Raw genomic sequence first — 22,180 nt, 5'->3', positions numbered from 1 at the left:
AACTCTGTAAAACGAGGTTTACCGCCATCAACAAAACTGCTGCATTCTGTTGACTTACTGTCGACAGAATGTGGCGGTAGTGTAGACGCGGGTATAGTTTTGTCAACAAAAGTCCACGTTTGTCGACAAAACCCTGTAGTCTAGACACATCCTAGGTGTCTGCTGCTCTCACCCACTAGCCCCCTCCAGCCCTCTCCAGAGCTGGGCCCATACCCCAGAGCCTTGGTGTCCTCTTGTAGTCACCATGACCCATGAACCTTGCCTAGTGCTTTGGCCAAGGGCAGGGATTGTTGCCTGGGAAACATGTGTGTCAGAGCTTTGCAAACACACCTGAGAGTTCCAGGGAACTCCAGACCCTGCAGATTTCTGTGGAAGAAACCAAACACTGGGCTTGTTTTCACACTGGGGTTGCCTGGAAGCCTCAGCCACACCTGCCGGGGGAATGGCACAGGGCTTCCCCTCCTCCCCAAGGCGTCACACGCAACCAGAGGCTCCCAGCGCCGATCGCTCCCACCTCCCAGCCACTCCCCTTTCCCCTCACCAGGCTTCCATTGGGCTCTGTGGTGGCGCATCGGGGATCCCCCAACTCCTGCACCCCCGTAGTGGCACAAACAGACTCCACCAGCCAATAGAATAGAGGTGTTTATTGCTTCTCCAGGATACAGCACAGCACAGATGTAATCTGATTACAGGGCCAGGCCTAGGATGCCTCAGCCCCCCTTGAGATGGGGGAGACTGGGCCTCTAAATCCCAGCCCCCTTGCTTAGGCTGTTTCCTCCATGATTCCAGACAGAAACTAAACTCTTTTCCAGTCCTGCCCCCAGCCAGTGGCTGGACCTCGCCCTTCTTCCTTTGTCTCTCTCCCTGGGAGGCAACTGGTTGGACAGGTTGGGAGCCCCTTGCATAATGACTCATCCCCTGTCGTGCTGGGCCGTGCTACAAATAGCCGCCAATGGAGGGCACCCACAGCCCACCTCCCAGCATAGCAACCAGCAAGATACCAACACTACATCACAGGCGCCCAGCCAGAGAACCAGAAAATACCGACATTGCTCATGTCTGGTATGTTCTGACTGTTTTTACCAGGCAGAGGACCCAAAAAATGGACTGTTGGGTAGAACACTGGACACCTGGCAACCCTAAATGGGAGCCCGGTCGCATCACGCCACAGCCTCTGGGACCGGCCCCATGGGACAGTGAGTCTGCCTCTCCCCTCCCCCGCCCTGCCCCATGTAGGACCAGCTGCTCCCCAGGAACCAAGGCACCCACTCTTCTGTAGGGCCAGAGATGCGGCCCACTGGGACCCAGCCCCAGCCAGGGCCGTGGGGCAGCTGGATGCTGTGGGGGAACTGGTGGCATGGGGGGGAGGGGAGGTGGTTGCAGCTCCTGAAATGATAGGCCAGACTGGGGGACCCTAGAGAGGCGCCGCCCAGGGCCAAGCTCCCACTGACCCCCCTGGGTCCCAGGGCCTCGCATCTGACAGGCTCTTACTCTCTTGGGACAGGAGAAGCCCGGCCACAGGGACGCGCCAGCTCCCCCCCCCCCCCCCCCCCGTGCCTGGCTCCAGGTACCCGCAGCTCGACAAGGCATACTCCAGGGCAGGTGACACCTGCGGAGAGGGAGCCGCCAGCCGGAGTCAGAGCGTTGGTCGGAGCTTTTCCTGCTTACGCCGGGACTGGAGCCACGGACACGACCCGGCCCTGGGCTGGGCACCAGGGGAGAAGGAGGAGCTGCCCCTCCCCCCCGCAGGGGATGGAACCCCCCTTCCCCCATCTCCTGTTGCTGGACAGGGACCTGCACAGCCCAGTGAGTCAGGGCCAGCTTATGGACTGTAGCCATTGGGCTGCACAGCCCTGACTACAGGGGCAAGGTACTGACACTGGCCATTGGGCCAAACTGACCTGAGAAAAGGGGCCAGTTACAGACTCCACCCACTAGGCCGCTCTGCCCTAAGGCAAGCTCTGCCAGAGGGAAGCTGGGAGCCCACAGGCTTTGTGGCGGGAGAAGCTGCCGTCCCCTCAGAACCAGGTGTGAGCTGGACCCAGCGTCCTGACCATGACGATTCCAGCCCAGGGACGGAAGACTGAAGAACCCGCCCAGCAGCCAGGACCAGGCGAGATCACACACAAGACCTGGGCAGCCGAGGAGGAAACCGGCCGCCCAGGGCAGAGAGGCCAGACGGGGGCTGCACCTCGGGGACCTGCTGGAGCCTGGAACAGACCAAAGGGGCCTCCGCTAAGCACCGCTTCCCCCAGACCAAAGCTTGAGCTGTTGGTGCCCTTCAGCCAGGGCATCAGGCGGAGAAGCCACAGCAACCACAGCGCCTTACAGCCCTGCCCTGCGCACTCGTGGCCTGGCCAGGCTGTTCCCAGGGAGTCTCCCATCCAGTGCAGATCCCTACGGCGGGGGTGGGGAACCTCAGGCGCGGGGGCCGGATGCAGCCCCGGCTTGCGGGGATCCGGCCCCTGAAGGTTGGGGCTCCCCCCTGCATTGGGAGCCCACGCTGGGGAGGGGAGGGGGGCTGTTTCTCACTTGTGTGCAGCCTCCCATGGATTTCTCTGTGGGTCAGTAGCCCTGACCCAGCAAAGGTTCCCCAACCCTGCTCTGTGGGGGGTAAAGGTCCCTGGGAACCTGACTAGGGCCCCACCCATTTCACAGCCAGGAGACGTGCAACAGTTGGGGGAGGGGAGTCTGAACTCCCCATTTAGTGAGGGGCTTGGGACACCAGCTGCTCACCAGACCCCACTGGGATGGGACAAAAGTTGTCCTGCCCCAACACGGGCACTCTCGGAGGGGGCAGATCAGAGCCACCCTGAGGGGCAGGGAGAAGTGAGGGTGGAACGGCTCTAGCCCTCCCCGCAGGCTGCTGGGAAGTGAAATTGGCACTTTGGAACATCTCTCACCCCCACCACACACAATCCTAGTTTGGGCCAGGACCCGCCCGGTCAGAGAGCCGGGAAATTTCCCACGGAAGCCCCCGGGAGTGTGCCAGGGAGCAGCGTGGACACGGTCTGGCTGTGAAATGGGTGAGGTTGCAGGGGGACGCGATGGGGCCCTAGTTCCGGCGTATTCCCTGGAAGTTGTGGGAAAGGGTCTGCCAGAAACTCCTGGCCCTGTTGGTCTCCAGGGTCATTGGGGAATCCCCTAGTGCAGCCTTTCTCCAGCTGGGGCTCCCCACCCACAAGGGGGTCCCAGGGCCAGGGGAAGGGGCTCGCGAGCAGGGTCACTGGCCGCCTGGGTTTTCCCAGCCATGACCTCGTCTTTGGGCCTCAAATCTTCCTCTGGGCAGATGTCTGGAAATATTAAAAACTGTCGGATTTCTCCCGGCTTTCCCAGCTGAGTGGCTGGAGAGCAGCGGCTACTGTCTGGCCATCCGGTTTGGGGGCAGCCCCATTGACAGCAGCAGCACAGGAGGAAGGGAGGCCTGGTCCGGTGTTGCCACCCTTCCTTCTGCACTGCTGCTGGCGGGGGGGCTGCCTTTCGATCTGGGTGGCTGCAGAGCAGCGGCCCCTGGCAGGTCACCCAGCTCAAAAGTCAGCGCCACCACCAGCTGCAGCGCAGAGGGAAGGGGGCAGTGCTGCAGGGTGTGGGGCTGCCTTCTGAGCTGGGTGGCCAGGGAGCAGTGGCTGCTGGCCAGGGGCCCAGCTTAGACGACAGCGTCCCTGCCAGCAGCAGCACAGAAGCAGGGTGGCTTCGTGCTGTGTCACTCCTACTTCTGCACCACTGCTGGCGGGGGCCCTGTCTTCCGAGCTGGGCGCCCCAGGAGCAGCCACAACTCTCTGGCTACCCTGCTTGGCCGTCAGTGCTGCCCCATCAGCGGTGCAGCAGGAAGTGCAGGAGGGGGTGGGATGCAGCACTTCCTTCTGCACTGTGGCAGGTGTCAGCCCTGCCTCCCACACGGGGTGACCAGAGAGTGGGTGCCACTGGCCAGGGGCTACTTCAGAGGGCATGTCACGTTACTGAATTTGAGGGAAGCAGTCAGATCACTGCTGCACCCATGGGTGGGGGTGTTGGCTCCAAAAATGGTATAAAAGGGGGCCATGTGGGGTGTTGAATAGAAGCTTACTGTCTGCTAATCCTATGTACACCAGTCATGTGGTTGTAAAATGTCTGTGTGTGTAGTTAGGAATCTGTAATCTGTGTGAATACTGAATATTTCTCTGCATGTTGTTGAGCATTGGGCAGAGCCTGGCCTATGGACATGCTGATTAGCAAGGCCCTGTGGGACAATGGCACTCAATGGGCCAAGGACACACCTAAAGAATGAGGGCTGACACCTGAGGGCTGCCAGCAAGGAACACAGGGATAGGCCATTGGCCAGGTGACCTGCTGCAGCCAAGAAGAGACCAGGAAGGATGTATAAAGAGGCCATGTGGTAGACTCCATCTTGATACTCAGCTCAGCACTTCATCACAGAGGCAGCAATGCAGGAATCGAAGAGCCGGAAAGAACTGTGGACCCATCCTGATCCTAGGATGCCCAACAAGGATTTTTAAGCCAGCAGCTGTAACATCTCTGCTAGAGCCTGCATCGAGAACTGGGAGATTCGATGCATGTAATGTACTATCCTTTAACAACCTTACTCTCATGCTTTTTTTCATTGTAATAATAAACCTTTAGATGGTAGATTCTAAAGGATTGGCTCAGCGTGATTTGTGGGTAAGATCCAGAGGGTAAATTGACCAGGGATCTGTGGCTGGTTTCTTGGAACCGGACAGAACTTGTTTGGGGAAGGTGGGATTGGGTGCTAGGACCCCCCACCTGTGTATGAGGCCTGGGGCCATCTGGGGCACAGATATCGCTGGGGTGTCGGAGGAGTTTTGCTTGTGAGACTTCAGGCAGGCTGCTCTGTGGGACTGGTTTGTGGCCTGTTTGGAGAGGTCACCAGTCTGGGCACTGTAAGGAGCCCCGAAGTTGAACAATTCGCCCTGAGCAGATGCCCTCTGCTGTGCCCAGACACGGCTCGGTCCTTCACAGGGCATCACCAGTGCCAGCAGCAGCACAAACTAGGGATGTCAATGTGTGTCGTCGGCTACATGATTAACATATCTGGGCTTAGTGGTTAATCCTCTCAACTCCACAGACCCCTCCCCCTGTCTGCCTCAGTTTCCGAGATAGTAAGAGGGGGGAGGGAGGAGCTGGTGTCTGTGGGGAGCCGGCTTTTAGGTTGTCTCCCTATGAGCACCAGATGCCACAGAGCTGCCTGGTCTCCTACCCCCATGTTGCTGCTGACAGAGATGCAGCAACCCGGAGGGCGATGGGGGCAGGCGGGAGCTGGTACCCGTGTGAAGCGGCTTTTAAGACAGCTCCCCATGTGTATCGGCTTCCATGGAGTCACTTCCCACCCACCTCCCTCCACTGCTGCTTATCAGAGGTAGCAGTGTGTGGCAGATGGCAGACAGGAGCTGGTATGTAGGGGGAGCCACCTTTAAAGTGGGTTCTCTACTCATGCCACCTCCGCAGAGGCGCCTTTTCCCCCTTGCTGCCTCCCACAGAGGCAAGAGCAGGGACAGGGACAGGAAGGAGCCAGGGATCCAGGGCAGCTGGCTTAAGAGCTGGTTCCCCATGAGCACCTGCTCTTTAAAGCTGCCTGCTCTCACCCCCACACTGCAGAGGAGTCTGCTGCAGAGCAGCCTCTGTCCGGGACTGTCCCAAGCTTGCTGTGCGGGATGCCGGTGCAGCCTCTGTCTTCAGGTAGCTCAGACCCCTGTGGAGAGGGGCTGCACTGTCCCGCGTTGCTGATTCATTATCAGTGTGGGGTGGCCGGGGGCTCCCTGGGACTGGAGCAGGAGTGCACTGGCTGCCGGCCCCATCCCAGGGACTATCAAATAATCGTGGAATTGCTATGGCTTGATACAGTGCCGCGATTATTCAATGACTCTGTCTCACATCCCTAGCAGAGAAGGGAGGGCGGCCCTGGACGGTGCTGCCCCTTGTCCTTCTCTGCCATATCTAAGATCAATGAGCCCTGGGAAGTGGGCCCTTTGAAAGGAGACTGGACCTGTGGATGCCTTGGGAGTCTGCAGCAAGGGCCGGCTTTGGGAAGTCCTCTCTTTGGAGGTGAGTGTGGCAGCATTGAGACACCACCCAGAAGCTGGCGCCACCGACACTAACTGCAGATTCGTGGGACGGCTCTCACAGATCTTACACATGCATAAGATGATCGATCTGTGGGGGGGAAGGAGTAACATAGTGAGGAGGCCGGAGGGGGGCAGAATGCTCCCAGACTGGGGCTGTTAATGCCTCAGTGGGGTTAGTGGTTAGGGGGTTAATGCCTGAGCTGGGGAGTTAGTAGCTGAGGTGGGAGGGAAAGTTAGTGGCCGGGGGAATAATGGCTGAGGTTGGGGAGAGGGTTACAGGCCAGGAAGGTTAGTGGTTGAGATGGGGGGTGAGTGGCTAGGGAATGACCCAGTGGGGGAGCTACTAATAGCTGAGGTGGGCAGTTAGCAGTGGTTAGTGGCTGAGGATTATGTGTGGAGGGATGTTGCAGGGAGGAGGGTTAATGGCTGAGGATGTGGTGCGGGGGTAGTGTCCGGGGCATTTATTGGCTGATGGAGTGAGGTTAATGTCTGATGTGGGGGTTTAGTGTCCAGAAGGATCAATGGCTGAGTAGGAGGGGGGTCAGTGATCAGGGGTGTCAATGGCTGAAGTCGGGGGGTGTTAGTGACTAGGGAGGTTAATGTCTGAGGTGGAGGGATTAGTGGCTGAGGTGGGGGGGTTTAGTGACCGGGGGGGTCATGGTAGAGGTGGGGGGGGGGTTAGTGACTGGGACTAACCCCCCAATCATGTCCAGTTCTGGGTTCCACATTTCAGGAAACATGGAGAAACTGGAGAAAGTCCAGAGAAGATCAACACAAATGAGGAAAGGTCTAGAGAACATGAGTTATGAGGCAAGGCTGAAGGAATTGGCCTTGTTTACCTTGGAAAAGAGAAGACCAAAAAGGGACATGAGAGCAGCTTTCAAGTATCTCAGGGTATGTCTACACTGCCACCCTAGTTCGAACTATGGTGACTACACGCGGCACAGGCTAGGTAGTTTGAATTAAAACTCTTAATTCGAACTACCGTTACTCTTCATTTCAAGAGGAGTAATGGTAGTTCGAATTAAGAGTTTTAATTCGAACTACTTAGCCTGTGCTGTATGTAGCCATGGGCAGGTAGTTCGAACTACCAGGCATTTAAAAATGGCGGCGCCCGGTAACATGCAAATGAAGCCTGGGATATTTAAATCCCGGGCTTCATTTGCAAGTTCAAATGACTACATTAGTCACCATAGTTCGAACTAGGGTGGCTGTGTAGACATACCCTAAAAGAGTATCATAAGAAGGAGAAAGGAAAATGGTTCTGCTTGGCCTCTGAGGTTAGGATGAGAAGCAATGGGCTTAAATTGCAAATATTTAAGACCAGGTTAGACGGATACCTGTCAGGGATGAGCTAGGGTAACTCAACTTTGGAAGCCCCAGGAGCCACACTGATACTTACAGAACATGCTGAGGGCCTCAACTTAAGTGTGGTTGCATATGCAAGCAAATATATATAAATAGCTTCTCTCACACGGACAGGCATGAATACAAAGATTCAAGATACAAAGATGCAAAGGCAAGACTACACAACACACAGGCCCCATTTAAGTCAGTTTTGCTGATATTAATAAAATGCAATAGTTACCCGATTTCTACCCATGTGACAGCACTTTTCATGAGCAATGACAGTCCAAAAATGTAACTACTAAAACATATATCAACAGAAGATCATTTCACTGACTACTTTTTTGTTTTGGCTCCCACTCGCCGGCCACGTCTTGATCCCCATATAAACCCAAACTGCACCGTGGGGGGCAAACAAACTGGCCGTGGGCAGCATACCACGTTAATAATAAATATTTTTAAACCTTTACCTTTTCTCTCTTCTGCCATGTCCCCTCTCCTTGCTCCATCATCTCCCCTGGTGCCTGCTGTCCCCCAACTCCTCACTCTCCTCTGCTGTTCTGACTCCTTCCCTTCTCACTACCCTCAGCCCTCCTGTGGCCTGCCCCCCTCCACCAGCCCTTCACTCCTCCCTGTGCCCACTCCTCCAGTAGCCCCACTCTGATCATGTGAGCTACCCCTCCTCATCCCCTCTTCTAACACCTCCCTCTACACACCTGCCCTGCCTCTCTCCTCTGGTGCTGGTCCCTCCCCTGCAGGTGTCTGCCCTTCTGCTTCACCCCAGAATTCCCTGGCACCTGCACCTTCCCTTAGCCCTGCACCCTCCTGGTGCCTCCCCCTTCCCTTACTCCCCCTGCCCCCTTTGCCCTCTTTTTCCCTGATTCCCACCCCCTCACCAGTCTCTGCCCCATTCCCCTCCTGCCCCTCTGTGCCCTCACACATGACTTGCTCCATCCCCACCTTTCTCAGGCCGACCCCTTCTTTCAAGCCTTCTCCCAGCACCTCCCCCTCCCCCTTTAGCCCCCAATGCCCTTCTCCTCTCCTCTCCTAGAATCACCCTGTCCCCCTCCCACTGACACCTCCCTTCCTGCCCTTTCCCTCATTGTCTGCACTCGGCCCCCTTCCATTTCTCTCTCCTCCACCCTGTCTCTTGATACCTTCCCCTTTTTTCCTCCTCCCCCTCCACATAAACCTTTACTCTTCCCCCTTCCCCCTCTGCACAAGACCCTTCCTCTCCCCCTCAGAATAAGCCCCTTCCCCCTCTCCTGCCACACAAAACCTTCCTCTCCCCCCTCTCCCTCTGAATAAGCCTTTCCCTACCTTCTGCCTTCCACTTTGTGGGGCTGGAATCTGCGCTCAGTTCCCAGAGTTCAAACCCAGAGCCAGCCAGGCCAGGTCCCACAACGTGGCCCTGAAGAGTTTTAAAATCCCAGGCTGTGATGTCACGTCACACCTGAGTGTCCTCCCCACCCACCTGCAATGCCGTGCATGGCAGCAGCAGATGGTGAGGGGGAGCTGCGCACGGCAGGAAAGGTCCAGGGCCAAGAGGGACTCTCTGGGGGCAGGGTGGGAGGACGCGCAGGGCAGGCTAGAGGGGGGGGCTGGTGCCCGCTCCAGGCAAAGCCGGGGGAGAGACCTCAAATGTTCAGTACTCCATTACTCCTCCTGAAATGAGCGCGTCTACACTGGCATGTGCTTTTGCGCAAGAGCATCTGTGCCAGTGTAGATGCTCTCTTGCGCAAGAAAGCTCTGATGGCCATGTTAGCCATAGGGGTTTCTTGCACAAGAAATTCATGTTGCCTGTCTACACTGGCCTCTTGCACCAGAGGGCTTATTCCTCGTGGGGGGAGGAATAACTCTTCCAGAAGAAGCCCTGTTTTCCGACAGGTGTACTGTAAATTTACTTGCGCAAGAATGCACGTGCAGTGTAAACACCCAGCAAGTTTTTGCGTGTTCTTGCACAAAAAGCCACCAGTGTAGACGTAGCCTCATTGTATGAGAAATAAGGGAAGTTGGAGGAAGACTGCTTCATTTTGAACTAAGTGCTGTGTAGATGCTCCCAATTTCAAAATAAGAAACGCAATTGACATCGCTCACTTTGTGTGGCTTATTTTGAGGTAAGCCCTGCTGTGGAGATGCATCCTAACAGGGTTCAAGAAAGAGCTGGATAAATTCATGGGGGTTTGGTCCTTTAATACTTATTTGCCAGGATGAGCAGAGATGATGATCTTAGATTCTGTTTGCCAGGGGCTGGAAATGGGCAACGGGGAGGGATCATGTGATGTTCACTTCCTCTGGGGATCTCGCTTTGTCCACTGTGGGATACTGGGCTGGATGGGCCTCGTGTCTGACTCCATATGGCTACTTATGTTCTTATGTCCTTAAAGAGCCCCCGACCTGCTGCACCCAAGTGTGTCTGCACTGACACAGACGTAGCAGCTCAGGGTCCCGGGTACCTGAGTCCAGTCGTGAGTTCACAGAGAATCTGAGTCCTGCTTCTGTTCAGTAGAATAGTCTGAACGGCAAACACCCCTCCCCCTACAAAAACTACCCCCTAGAGACAGCAAACCCCCCCCCCCCCCCTTTGTGGCAACAATCCATTTCCTAGTCGGGGGAACACACCAGAGAGCAACCGGACAGGGGCAGATGGAAACATTTTATTAAAGCGAATGATTCACACACAGTTCCCGACACACAAGTTACACAGGGGCTGGGCAGGGAGGGGTCCCTGCCTCTGTGTGTCGGGGGCTGGGAATGGGTGACAGGGGAGGGGTCACTGGACGTTCCCTGTTCTGTTCCCTCCCTCTGGGGCACCTGGCACTGGCCACTGTGGGCCGACAGGACACGGGGCTGGATGGGCCTTTGGTCTGACCCAGTCTGGCTGCTCTGATGTTCCCTGGTGAGCGCCCCCCATAGACTAGCTCAGGCAGCTCCCTGCCGGGCCTGCTGGCTTGTCCCAGACAATCCCATCCCTCGTCACTCAGGCTGGGGGCTCACAGCGTCGTGCCAGGGATTTTCTGGGCAGTTACAATTCCAGGCAGCGCCGTTCAGCGTTGCAATACCCCAGCCCCTGCCTGGAGCTCGCTCCTTGTCTCCAGCTCTGCAGGGGAGAGCAACGTTACCAGCAGGCAGCAGCTTCAGGAGCCAGGGCTGGCTGCTTTCCTGAGCCCAGCTGGCCCCCAGAGCCCCCAAGGCAGCCGGGAGGCTAGTGGGGGGCAGAGCCGTTGGGTTGGTCGATTTGTGTGACCTGATCTGAAGTCTGCCTGTCCCCAGCCCGGCTGTTAGCTCTGCCCCTACCCAGCCCCCAGCTCTGCCCTTCAGGGCCTGTCTGCTCCCTGGGGCTGCAGTAGGGTCATTCCACCTCCAGTAAGTGTAGCTGCAGGGAGGGAGGGGAAGGAACTTCCAGGGATCACAGAGATGAGGAGCCAGGATCTGGGTACAGGGGAGTCCTTCAGGGACACAGAGACTGGGGTGTGTGAGGCCAGAGGGGCTGGTGTCAAGGAGACAGTCGGAGCTCGGTGTCTGTGTCCCCCACCCAGATCCAGGGTCGGATTCTCTCCCCAGGGAGGGAGCCCGGCGGGAAAGTGAAGATCGGGGCCTCGGTTCCAGCATCGATAAATGTCACCTGCCCCCAGTCACAGTCCAGACAAACCCGGATCCTGCTGGGGGGGCTCTGGGGCAGGGGGGTCTCCGGGTCAATGAGAGCCCGGAACTGATCCCACCAACACTGCACAGCCCAGATCCCGCCCTTGGGTCTCAGGCTGATCCCTCCCTTCCTGCTCACAGACTCTCTGGCCACTCCCACAGCCCATCGCCTACCCCACACCTCCACCTCCCAGTAATGTCTCCCTGAAGTGAAGCCCTCACGGCCGAGCACACAGGGCCAACAGTCAAATCTCTCCGGGGTGTCGGGCCATGGCTGCCATGTGTGTGTCCATCTCACATATTTCCCATCCTCCGACAGGACAAACTGGGGATGCGCCGTGGCTGGATCCAGAGTCACGTTGGCTGGGGGAGAATCAGAGCGTGAGGGGCAGAGCTCGGCCCTGGGGGGTCGATGGCATCAGGGACAGAATCTGCCCCAGCTGGGCAGGGACTCAGGGACTCTCCTGCCTCTAGGGGCACCCGGCTCTGAGTGGGGAGCAGCCCTGAGGTCTCAGCCCAGCCCAAGGAGCAGCTCGCTCCCCGGCATGGAGGGGCCGTGGCAGAGAGAAGCGATCAGAGGGGTACAGCTGGTTCGGATTAGAAGCCTAATCCAAACTAGCTACTCCATGCCACGTGTAGCCGCGCAGCACGGGGTTCAAACTAGCCGGGGTTTAAAAATGGTGGCTCCCAGTTTATGCAAATGAAGCCGGGAAATTCAAATCCCAGGCTTCATTTTCAAGTGCGGTATGCCTACATTACCCTCCTAGTTCGAATTAGGAGGGTAGTGTAGACATACCCTTAGACACCCCACGCCAGAGAACAAGGTGAGACCAAGGCTGAGAGGACACAGGGAGGGGTGAGGCCGAGGGTTTTGGATACTGGACGGGGGGTACAAGCTGAGGCAGAGAGTTGGGGGGCTGGAGGGGCTGAGGTCTCCGGGGGAGCCTTGGGGATAAGGGGCTCTGGGCAGGGGGTTGGGCTCTGGGCTGGTGCTGTGGGCTATGGGGCGGCTCAGGAGGAGGAGTCTGGGGGCAGGAGGTGGCCCCCAGGGTGGAGGAGGCTCTGGGAGGGGCAGTTTGTGGGGCTCTGAGGGGGGCAAGGGGCCCGAGGCAGCTCACCTGGTCTGTATGCTCCTCGGGGTTCCCCACTTTGAGACTCCAGTGTGGCCGGCAGAGTGTCTGGGGGAGGAGAGGGGGAGATTCAGGTTTGCACGGGGAGCCCAGAGCCGGGTTGTCATGTGACAGACACACTCAGGCCTTGTTCACGTCCGGCCTTTTGTTGGTGCCTATGCCCAGGCCCTGCAGAGCCTTTGGAATCAAAGCTGATTTCGGCACTTGGGTCCCTTGGTGCTAACGGGATGTTCGGAGAGTGTGAGATCCTGGCTCTCGCTGGGAGCTGTTTATCCCTGGGGAAACTGAGGCAGGGGAGGTGGGCTCCATGAGACAGATTCACCCTGTGCCGGCAGAGCAGGGTGGGGAGGCCACTTGTGACCCGCTGGTCAGTGGCTGCAGGGGCCGGGCTTGGCTCAGGCTCAGGCAGAGTCACATCCCAGTTACAATGCCTGGGCCAGGGCACAGAGAGCCAGAGGCCCAGTGTTACACTGCCCACATCCCTCTGTCCATCCCCCCCGCCTCGTTCCCCCACCTTCGACCCCGCACTCCGCAGCCCTCTCAGGGACAGGCCTGTGCTGTAGGGTGGGGAGGCCCACGTCCCTCTGTCCTTCCTCCCACTGCCTCATCCCTCCCTCAACTACCCCCGCCCCCATCTCTAGCTCTCCCAGGGACAGGCCTTGGGCCTGCAGCTGCCGGGAGGAGGCATAAAAGACCCCTGTGCTGGAGGGACCCCTCGCCGTGGGGGGGGGGGGCTTTCTCCTTCCCTGCAGCCCCTTGGCCCAAACAGGCTGCCAGGAGGGGCTGGGCCCAGCTTCAACAAATGGCCTTTAATTGAGGGGCCTGCAGCTGGGGGGCTGCACTGCCCTGGGGCCCCTGCAGCCTCTGGCTGGGAGAGATGCAGGGGCCCAAGCGAAGGGATTTTGCTGAATGTGGCCTGAAGGTTGTGACCATTCATGAGTCGGGAGTTGATGGGAGATGCCCTCAGGCCGGGCCCTGCTCCTTCTCCTCTCCCTCGGCTTGGCTAGTGGGGAAGTGCTGAGAACTGGGACCAGGGTCATTGCTCTGTCCACGTTTGGAGACTGAACCTGGGTATTTACACCAGGGCTGGGCAAAATCCGGCCCAGGGGCTGGATCCGGCCACCAAGCCACCTGATCCAGCCTGTGGCCCCCCCTGCCGGGACCCTCAGGCACACGCAGCTGCCGTGGTTTAAAGCTCAGTCCCTGCGGCTCTGGGCTCTGCAGCGAGGGGGGGGCTTCATGTGCTCTCCCCACCCCCAGCCCAATCCTCAGCTCCGATTGACTGGAAACAACCGGCCAATAGGAACTGAGAGATTGGCCTGGGGATAGGGGCAGCACAAGCCTCTTCCCCCTCCTGGAGCTGAGAGCTACATGGAGGGAGCAGCCTGCAATTTTAGTGATCTGGGGCTGCAGGAGGCAGGGAGCCCAGCCTGCCTTGGGGGTGCTGCAGGGCTGCTGGCTGGGAGCTACTTAGGTAAGTGCCTCCCAGACACAGCCTGCCTCTGGCACCCCAGCCCCTCCTGTGACCCAACTCAATTCCCTAGGTCACCCTCCAAGCCCTCTGTACCCAGGTCACAGCTCCCTTCCAGACCCTTTACCCCTCCTACATCCTTACCAAGACCCTCTCCCTGACTCTGTACCCCAATCCTCTGACCAAAGTCAACCACCCAAACCCTCTGCACTCTGCACCCCCCTTTTCCCCTTCTCCCAGGTCACAGCTCCCTCCCAGACCCTGTACCCCCCTCCTACACTTCTCCCCCAGGCCAGAATCCTCTCCTGCATCCAGACCCCACCCCGACCCAAAACAACACCCCCTCCCCCGACCCAGGTCACCACCCCAAACTCCCTGTCATACCCCACACCATCTCCTAAACTACAGTCCCTTACCCCATGTGCTGTTCTGCTCCCAACCTCCACCCTAGACCCTGCACCCCCGCCACAGCAAAGTGTGGCCCTTGGCCACATTCCAAAATCTTGGAGTGGGCCCCACCAAGAATTATTCCTCCACCTCCCCTGCGATTGATGCTGATTGGCTTGGCTTGGGCCTGGCAAGCTGTGTGCTTGCCATAAGGGAAATTTGTCCTGCATTGACCTTGCCCTTAGGGTGTGCCTAGACTACAGGGTTTTTTCGACAAAAGTGGACTTTTGTCGACAAAACTATACCTGCGTCTACACTGCCGCCGAGTTCTGTCGACATAACGTGGACAGAACTCAGCAGTTTTGTTGATGGCTATAAACGTCATTCTACAAAGGATAACAGAGTTCTGTCGACAGAAGGCGTTATTGCATCTACACTGTCCTTTGTGTCTACACTGTCATGTCGACAAAGCGGCTTGCTTTGTCGACAGAACTGGATGTCGTCTAGACGCTTTGTCGACAGAAGCTTTGTTGACAGTATCTGTCAGCAAAACTTCTGTTGACAGAAGCCTGTCGTCTAGACGTACCCTTAAAGTGCCATGTTCCTCAGTTGCTCTGCGAGACACAGATGTGTTGCCCGCACAAGGTGCTTGCAGACAGACACCCAAAGTGACCTGCCCAGGCCAGGGAGCAATGTCCAGAAACCACCTGTGGAGAACTGACCTATGCACATCAGAAAAGAGAGTAACTTGAAAATTTCTTGGACAGCAAAAACCCTCCAGCAATTCAAAGTTCCTGTGTGAGCAGTGCACAAGTCACATAAGATACTTACTGCCCCTAATGCAAAGGTGATTGGAACAGAACTCGTTCGGGTATCATCTGGATGGTTATAACAGGTCAGATACTGTAAGGGGTGATCCTACTATCACAGAAGAAATGCACCATGACCTGCCTGTGCCCCAGGAGAAGGGAACTGGGCGTGTTTCTCTCCCTGGCGTTTCTCACTCTCACAGTCACTGTCATTGCAAAGGCTGCTTCTGAACAAACAAGGGTTTGAATTAATCAACCTGCATATCTTGGAGCCCAAGTCTGGACCATTCACCCCCCCAATTACATGAAAGCATCATCTAATTATGAACCAATTGACCAGCACCATTCTCCTTCAATGGTCTCACTTTCCCCTCCTCCATCCCCCCAGGTACCTTTGAACTCCCTCAGCATCTCCGACAGCGCAATCGCTTTCTGGGAGAAACCACGGACTTGTTCTTCCAGTTCAGGAGCCATCTCCTCTGGCTGCTGGGCCCGCGCCGTCTCACACCTAGCGAGAAAAAACGTCCCATGGTGACACTGCAGTGCTTCCCAGCCTTTTCAACCATGTGGGCCCCTTTTCAAGCTATGAAAATTTTATGGACCACTGTCCTCTCCCTGGGGGACAAAAAAAAGAAAAACAAAAAGAAGGATCAGGCCCACCGCAACGGGCCCAATCCTTGCTTTTGAACTTTCCACAGATCCCCTGCAGTACCCTCGTGGACCATCAAGGGTTTAGGGTTGCCAGACACTTTCATAAAAAATACCTCCCCCTCACATGGCAGGAGCAAAAACAACAACAACAACAAAAACCAACTGAACAAAAAAAAAGCGTCACTGCGCCTTTAAATCCCCAGAGTCCCCTCTCTCCATGCCCCTACCAGATGTAGCAGGGGAAAAATGTTCCAAGCAGCCTTATGACCGAGAGAAACAGAAAATATTGGACATTTTACCGGACAGAGGCCACAAATACCGGACTGTCCTGGCCAATACCAGACACCTGGCAACCCTGCAGGGGTCTGTTGCCTACAGGTTAGGAACTGCTCTGATCCTGCCATGACTGACTCAGTTCTTAAGTTCTGGTTAGTGGGTATTTGAGTCTCCACGACCAAGTCACTCCTGGGCCTCCAGGCGCTGAGGGACGGGAGGTTCTCAGGGAAAGGGCTGTAAGTATCTGCCCACTAGGAACGAGACTGAGACACCAGCTCCCCCTCCCCCGCTCATCCCACACAGGTCTCCAAACAGCCCTCGGGTGGGAAAGATGCTGGATCCTGTTGCCCTGGGCTGAATGGTGCTCCATGTGGCTCTCAGCTCCGGGAGGGGGAAGAGGCTTGTGCTACCCCCACCCCCAGGCCAATCTCTCAGTTCCTATTGGCTGGTTGTTTCCAGTCAATCGGAGCTGAGGATTGGGCTGGGGGTGGGGAGAGCACATGAAGCCCCCCCCTCGCTGCAGAGCCCAGAGCCGCAGGGACTGAGCTTTAAACCACGGCAGCTGCGTGTGCCTGAGGGTCCCGGCAGGGGGGTCCACAGGCCGGATCAGGTGGCTTGGTGGCCGGATCCAGCCCCTGGACCGTATTTTGCCCAGCCCTGGTGTAAATACCCAGGTTCAGTCTCCAATCGTGGACAGAGCAATGACCCTGGTCCCAGTTCTCAGCACTTCCCACTAGCCAAGCCGAGGGAGAGGAGAAGGAGCAGGGCCCGGCCTGAGGGCATCTCCCATCAACTCCCGACTCATGAATGGTCACAACCTTCAGGCCCCAATTCAGCAAAATCCCTTCGCTTGGGCCCCTGCATCTCTCCCAGCCAGAGGCTGCAGGGGCCCCAGGGCAGTGCAGCCCCCCAGCCACAGGCCCCTCAATTAAAGGCCGTTTGTTGAAGCTGGGCCCAGCCCCTCCTGGCAGCCTGTTTGGGCCAAGGGGCTGCAGGGAAGGAGAAAGCCCCCCCCCCCCCCCCCACGGCGAGGGGTCTCTCCAGCACAGGGGCCTTTTGTGCCTCCTCCCGGCAGCTGCAGGCCCAAGGCCTGTCCCTGGGAGAGCTAGAGATGGGGGCGGGGGTAGTTGAGGGAGGGATGAGGCAGTGGGAGGAAGGACAGAGGGACGTGGGCCTCCCCTCCCTACAGCACAGGCCTGTCCCTGAGAGGGCTGCGGAGTGCGGGGTCGAAGGTGGGGGAACGAGGCGGGGGGGATGGACAGAGGGACGTGGGCAGTGTAACACTGGGCCTCTGGCTCTCTGTGCCCTGGCCCAGGCATTGTAACTGGGATGTGACTCTGCCTGAGCCTGAGCCAAGCCCGGCCCCGGCCCCTGCAGCCACTGAGCAGCGGGTCACAAGTGGCCTCCCCACCCTGCTCTGCCGGCACAGGGTGAATCTGTCTCATGGAGCCCCCCTCCCCTGCCTCAGTTTCCCCAGGGATAAACAGCTCCCAGCGAGAGCTCCCAGCAGGGACAGGCCCATGTCCCACCCCTCAGTCCGGGGGCAGCCAGACCCCAGGGAGGTGACATGGGTAGAATGTACCACAGGCCAGTCTGCGCCTTCCCCTGGGTAATTGCAGAGTCATCTCAAAAGGGGCGAGGGCCTCAGGGTCAGAGATTTGAATCCCAAATGTGACCTTCCCGCATGTTCTGCTGTGGAGCCCTGGGGAGAGGCAGCGACAACTTCACTGCCCAGTGTTTCCCCAGGGCTGTGAGGTGTGATGGGGTGAGAGCCACCGACCTGCTCAAGGTGCTTCTGACGTCCTGGAGAGAGAGAGACAGAGAGAGAGAGAGAGTTTCAGTCCCACCTGACACACACTGTGAATTCCAAGGGAGGGATTTGGTGAGCGAGGGGAACTAGGCTTTGCCTGGCCCCAGGGCCATGGATCCCTGAGCAAATGGGGCTTCCCCTTCTCTAGTCTCTCTGTGCCTGTGGGTCTGCACAAAACAGCAATTCGCATGCCAGGAGGGCGTACATGGAACCTGACTCCTGTGCCCACCTGTCCTGTCTCTGTGGTAGCATCTGGGAAATTTCCACTCAGTCTCACCTGCAGGAGTTCGCTCGCTGGCTTCTGACACTTCCCCTCCAGCTCCTCGATCCGCTCGCTGAGACAGGAAATCTGCTCCGAGAGTTTGGTGACAGTGTAAGTCCATGTTTTCACTATCATTTCATCCAGCTTCTGCAGCTGGGCCAGCAGGAGTCGCTCTTGTTCCTGCAGGAACTGCCGCAGCTGCTGAAACTCGGCCACAATCTTCTGACACTCGGTTTGTGTCCATTTCTGGAAAAAGAAGAACCAAAGGAAGAACATCACCACCGCTAGGGGAACATGGATAGAGCCTGGGGCCCTTCAAGGAGCGCTGAGTGTGCAGGGGGAGAATCTCTTTGAAAATTCTAAGTCACCAGACAGTGAACAGTCTCCTGCAGTAAAGTAGAGAGAATTTTCTTACGTCTTCCTGTTTAGCCCCCAAATCTCATAAAGCACGTTTCTGTGTCTGACGTGCTTTGGATCGTGAGTGGCTCATTGCCCCAGCAATGCTGATCCAAAGCAGCAGAGAGCAGGACTCCACACTAGCCCTTGGTGACGTTTTCCACATTATATTTTTTCCTGGGAAAATGCAGATTTGTCACCAAAGACACATTTCATGAATTACCGGCAACGTCACTAGTTATTGTGCTGCAGAAAGAAATATATGACAAATCAAAATATTTGCTTAATTTTTTCTAGAGTTTAAAGTCTGACTTATTTTTGAACCTGTCCTTGTGTTTTATAACATTATTTTAAGGAAATGGCCAAGTTGAAAAAAAACATTTTGATTTCTGCCAAAAAAAATTCATTTGATGAAGCAAAAAATCAAATTTGTGATTTGCTAATAATTTTAAAAATAGATAATGTTTTGTTCGACCACTTTTGTTAATATCCTGCCAGCAAAAATCTGGCGTTAGCCCAGCTCTACCCAGAGCCACGCTCACAGACACAAGTGGGACGAAAAAAACAAATGAAACAGTAAGGGTGTGTCTAGACTACATGCCTCCTTCGACGGAGGCATGTAGATTAGCGAGATCGGAAGAGGGAAATGAAGCCGCGATTAAAATAATCGCGGCTTCATTTAAATTTAAATGGCTGCCCCGATCTGCCGATCAGCTGTTTGTCGGCAGATCGGGGGAGTCTGGACGCGATGCCCCGACAAAGAAGCCTTTCTTCATCGACACAGGTAAGCCTCGTGAAACCAGGTTTACCTGTGTCGATGAAGAAAGGCTTCTTTGTCGGGGCATCGCGTCCAGACTCCCCCGATCTGCCGACAAACAGCTGATCGGCAGATCGGGGCAGCCATTTAAATTTAAATGAAGCCGCGATTATTTTAATCGCGGCTTCATTTCCCTCTTCCGATCTCGCTAATCTACATGCCTCCGTCGAAGGAGGCATGTAGTCTAGACACACCCTAAGAGAAAAAGCAGGCACCCAAGGTGAACGACAGGAATGGAGAAACTGTCAGGGCAGAAAGGGTGCGTTTACACAGCAGCGCTATTACAGACTAGCGGCCGTTATTCCAAAATAATACGAGCGTCCACACAGCAATTCCATTATTTCTAAATAAATTCAAAATAACAGGTGACTTATTCCTCCTTCTGTAAACTTTATTTGATGAGGAATAAGGCCTCTTCTCAAATTGCTATTTTGAAATAGAGGTCGTGTGGAACGCTCCACTGCTGCTACTTCGAATTAGCCCCTCCCCAGGGTGGTTCTGAGTAATTTCTCCTTAGTGTTTCCTGGAGCTCTACATCGACGTACTGCATCCACATTAGGAGAGCCTGCCTTGGACTGATTTCGAGGGTTCCCTTCAGTATGGACGTGCCATTTTGAAATAAGCTATTTTGGGATACAGGCAGTCCCCGAGTTACGCGGATCCGACTAACGTCGGATCCGCAGTTACAAACGGGGTTTGCTGCCCGTCTCCCTGGTCTGATGGAGACCAGCAGACCAGGGAGACTGGAAGCAAAGCCTCTGAGGACGCCAGCGGGACAGACCAGGGAGACGGGGAGTAAAGCCGGGGAGCACGCGGGCAGCGGACAGCCCAGACGCGCCGCAGCTGTCCCGCTGCCAGCGTCCTCAGAGGCTTTGCTCCCCATCTCCCTGGTCTGCGGGTCTCCAGCAGACCAGGGAGACGGGGAGCAAAGCCACGGAGCACGCGGGCAGCGGACAGCCCAGACACGCCGCGGCTGTCCCGCTGCCGGCGTGTTCCGCGGCTTTGCTCCCCGTCTCCCTGGTCTGCTGGAGACCAACAGACCAGGGAGATGGGGAGCAAAGCCATGGAGCACGCGGGCAGCGGACAGCCCAGACACGCCGCGGCTGTCCCGCTGCCAGCATGCTCCGCGGCTTTGCTCCGGACGCCTGTGGTACAGCAGCTGGGGTGCTGCCGGTTGGTCCCGTAGCACCACTCTGGGCGCTACTGGACCAACCCAGCAGCACCCCAGCTGCTCTGCCCCAGGCATCCTGATTCAGCCGCTGCTGAAACTGACCAGCTCTGACTACAGGAAGCCCGAGGCAGAGTTGCTCTGCCCCGGGCTTCCTGGAATCAGCCGCTGATCAGTTTCAGCAGCAGCTGACTTGGGGACGCCTGGGGTTCTTAAGTTGAATCTGTATGTAAGAACTGGCGTCCAGATTCAGCCTGTTGAAACTGATCAGCGGCTGATTCCAGGAAGCCCGGGGCAGAGCAACTCTGCCTCCGGCTTCCTGTAGTCAGCCGCTGGTCAGTTTCAGCAGCGGCTGAATCTGGATGCCAGTTCCGACTTACATACAGATTCAACTTAAGAACAAACCTACAGTCCCTATCTTGTACGTAACCCGGGGACTGCCTGTATATCTTCTGGAACAGCTTATTCCGATATAAGTGTGCAGGGTAGAGGTACCCAAAGGGACTAAGCCAGGAAGGAGCAGAGGGACAGAACTCACTGCATGACAGCCGGGAACACGGGGCTTTATTTAGTTATTTAAGCTGGAACTGAGCACAGCACAAACAGAGATTGCACAAGAGACTCCTCCAGACATAACTAAACGTCCTGCAAACTGTGGGCTGAGAGAGGCTGGGAACTGACGAACAAACGTGTTCCACTGGGGCTTTGGCCCCAGCCTCGGCATTTCCTAATTCCCAATTCTGTGTTTGTTAATATAAATTGTTGCTTGTGAAGCGAGTTTAATTAACTAATTGTAGTTAACAGACTGTAAATGAGAATAACAGTTTACAGAGGGTCTGGCAGTGGTTTCCACCCTAGGGTCTTTGTGCCCCCGGGGGCCACAGACCATGGCAGCAAAAGACTTAGACTGGACAGAATTCAGCTGTTCATGCAGACAATCGATTTTCAAAGGGGTCACAGAACCTCCCTTTGACATTTCTAAAGGGGTCCACAAATGCACAGAGGGTGGAAGTGGCTGGTTTAGGGCCCAACCCTAAGGAGAGATTCTGCTAAAACAATTAATTGTGGTTTCTGGGTTCTCATTCCCCAGCTGATCAAGGGAAACCGTAACCCAGTCCCTAGACTGTCCTGGCCACTCCTTACTGTCTGATTCAGGATCAGCTTCCTCCAGCTCTCTACAAAGGCAGGGTAATAACACCGGGCACCTACCAGATACTCCTGGCTGGTCTCCTCCCTGCTCACTTTCAGTCCCAGCAGCTTTTCTCTCTCGGCTCTCAGAGTCTTCAGCTGGGCCTGGAGCCATTGCTGGAGACACAGAAACATTTCATGTGACTAAGCAAACAATCAAATGTGAGTTTGCTAATAATTAAAAAATAGATCATTTTTGGTTCAACCCATTTCTGTAATGTCCTGCCAGCGAAGATTGGACGGGAGTGGGTCTAGCACAGCCACACACTGTACTCACGACTGCAGGGCCCGGCAGATTTACTGGATCAGAGACACAGAGTCACAGTAATAGACACTGGGGATGTGTCTACACTGGCATGAATTTCCGGAAATGCTTAAAACAGAATAGTTTTCGTTGTAAGTATTTCCGGAAAAGGAGCGTCTACATTGGCAGGCTGCTTTTCTGGAAAAGCCCTTTTTCCGGAAAAGCATCTGTGGCCAATGTAGACGCGCTTTTCCGGAACAGAGCCCCGATCGTCATTTTCGCGATCGGGGCTTTTTTCCGGAAAAGACTACTGTGCTGTCTACACTGGCCCTTTTCCGGAACAGTGTTGTGGAATAAGGACTTATGCCCGAGCGGGAGCAGCGTAGCTTTTCTGGAATAGCGGCTGATTTTGTACAGTAGAGCGTCGTTGCTTTTCCGGAAATTCAAGGGCCAGTGTAGACAGCTCGCAGCTTATTCCAGAAAAGCGGCTGATTTTCTG

At 56.2% G+C, this 22,180-nt stretch overlaps 1 protein-coding gene across 1 annotated transcript; it reads right to left on the bottom strand.

Annotated features, from left to right (window-relative positions):
* Positions 1–9,617: 9,617 nt before the first annotated feature.
* Positions 9,618–15,479, bottom strand: LOC149522180 (zinc finger protein RFP-like). Its single transcript, XM_089770557.1, has 3 exons — positions 15,262–15,479; positions 12,191–12,250; positions 9,618–11,435 (listed from the first exon to the last, which is right to left on the bottom strand). The coding sequence occupies exons 1-3, from the start codon at positions 15,341–15,343 to the stop codon at positions 10,924–10,926; spliced, it is 654 nt and encodes a 217-aa protein (XP_089626683.1). The 5' UTR covers positions 15,344–15,479; the 3' UTR covers positions 9,618–10,923.
* Positions 15,480–22,180: the final 6,701 nt, after the last annotated feature.

The sequence above is a fragment of the Pelodiscus sinensis genome, chromosome 19 (assembly GCF_052426305.1).
Source record: "Pelodiscus sinensis isolate ZL-2025 chromosome 19, ASM5242630v1, whole genome shotgun sequence".
NCBI classification, from domain to species: Eukaryota; Metazoa; Chordata; order Testudines; family Trionychidae; genus Pelodiscus; species Pelodiscus sinensis.
The sequence above is the reverse complement of the archived record's forward strand: the minus strand, read 5'-3'. Positions and strand labels throughout refer to the sequence as shown.

What these genes read in the sequence shown, in the direction of transcription:
- LOC149522180 (XM_089770557.1), bottom strand. Translation starts at nt 15,343, where the DNA reads ATGGCTCCTGAACTGGAAGAACAAGTCCGTGGTTTCTCCCAGAAAGCG. An exon ending in GATGCTGAGGGAGTTCAAAG is followed by an intron (nt 12,251 to 15,261) that starts GTACCTGGGGGG and finishes CTCCTCCCCCAG; the next exon opens with ACACTCTGCCGGCCACACTG. An exon ending in CCGAGGAGCATACAGACCAG is followed by an intron (nt 11,436 to 12,190) that starts GTGAGCTGCCTC and finishes ATTCTCCCCCAG; the next exon opens with CCAACGTGACTCTGGATCCA.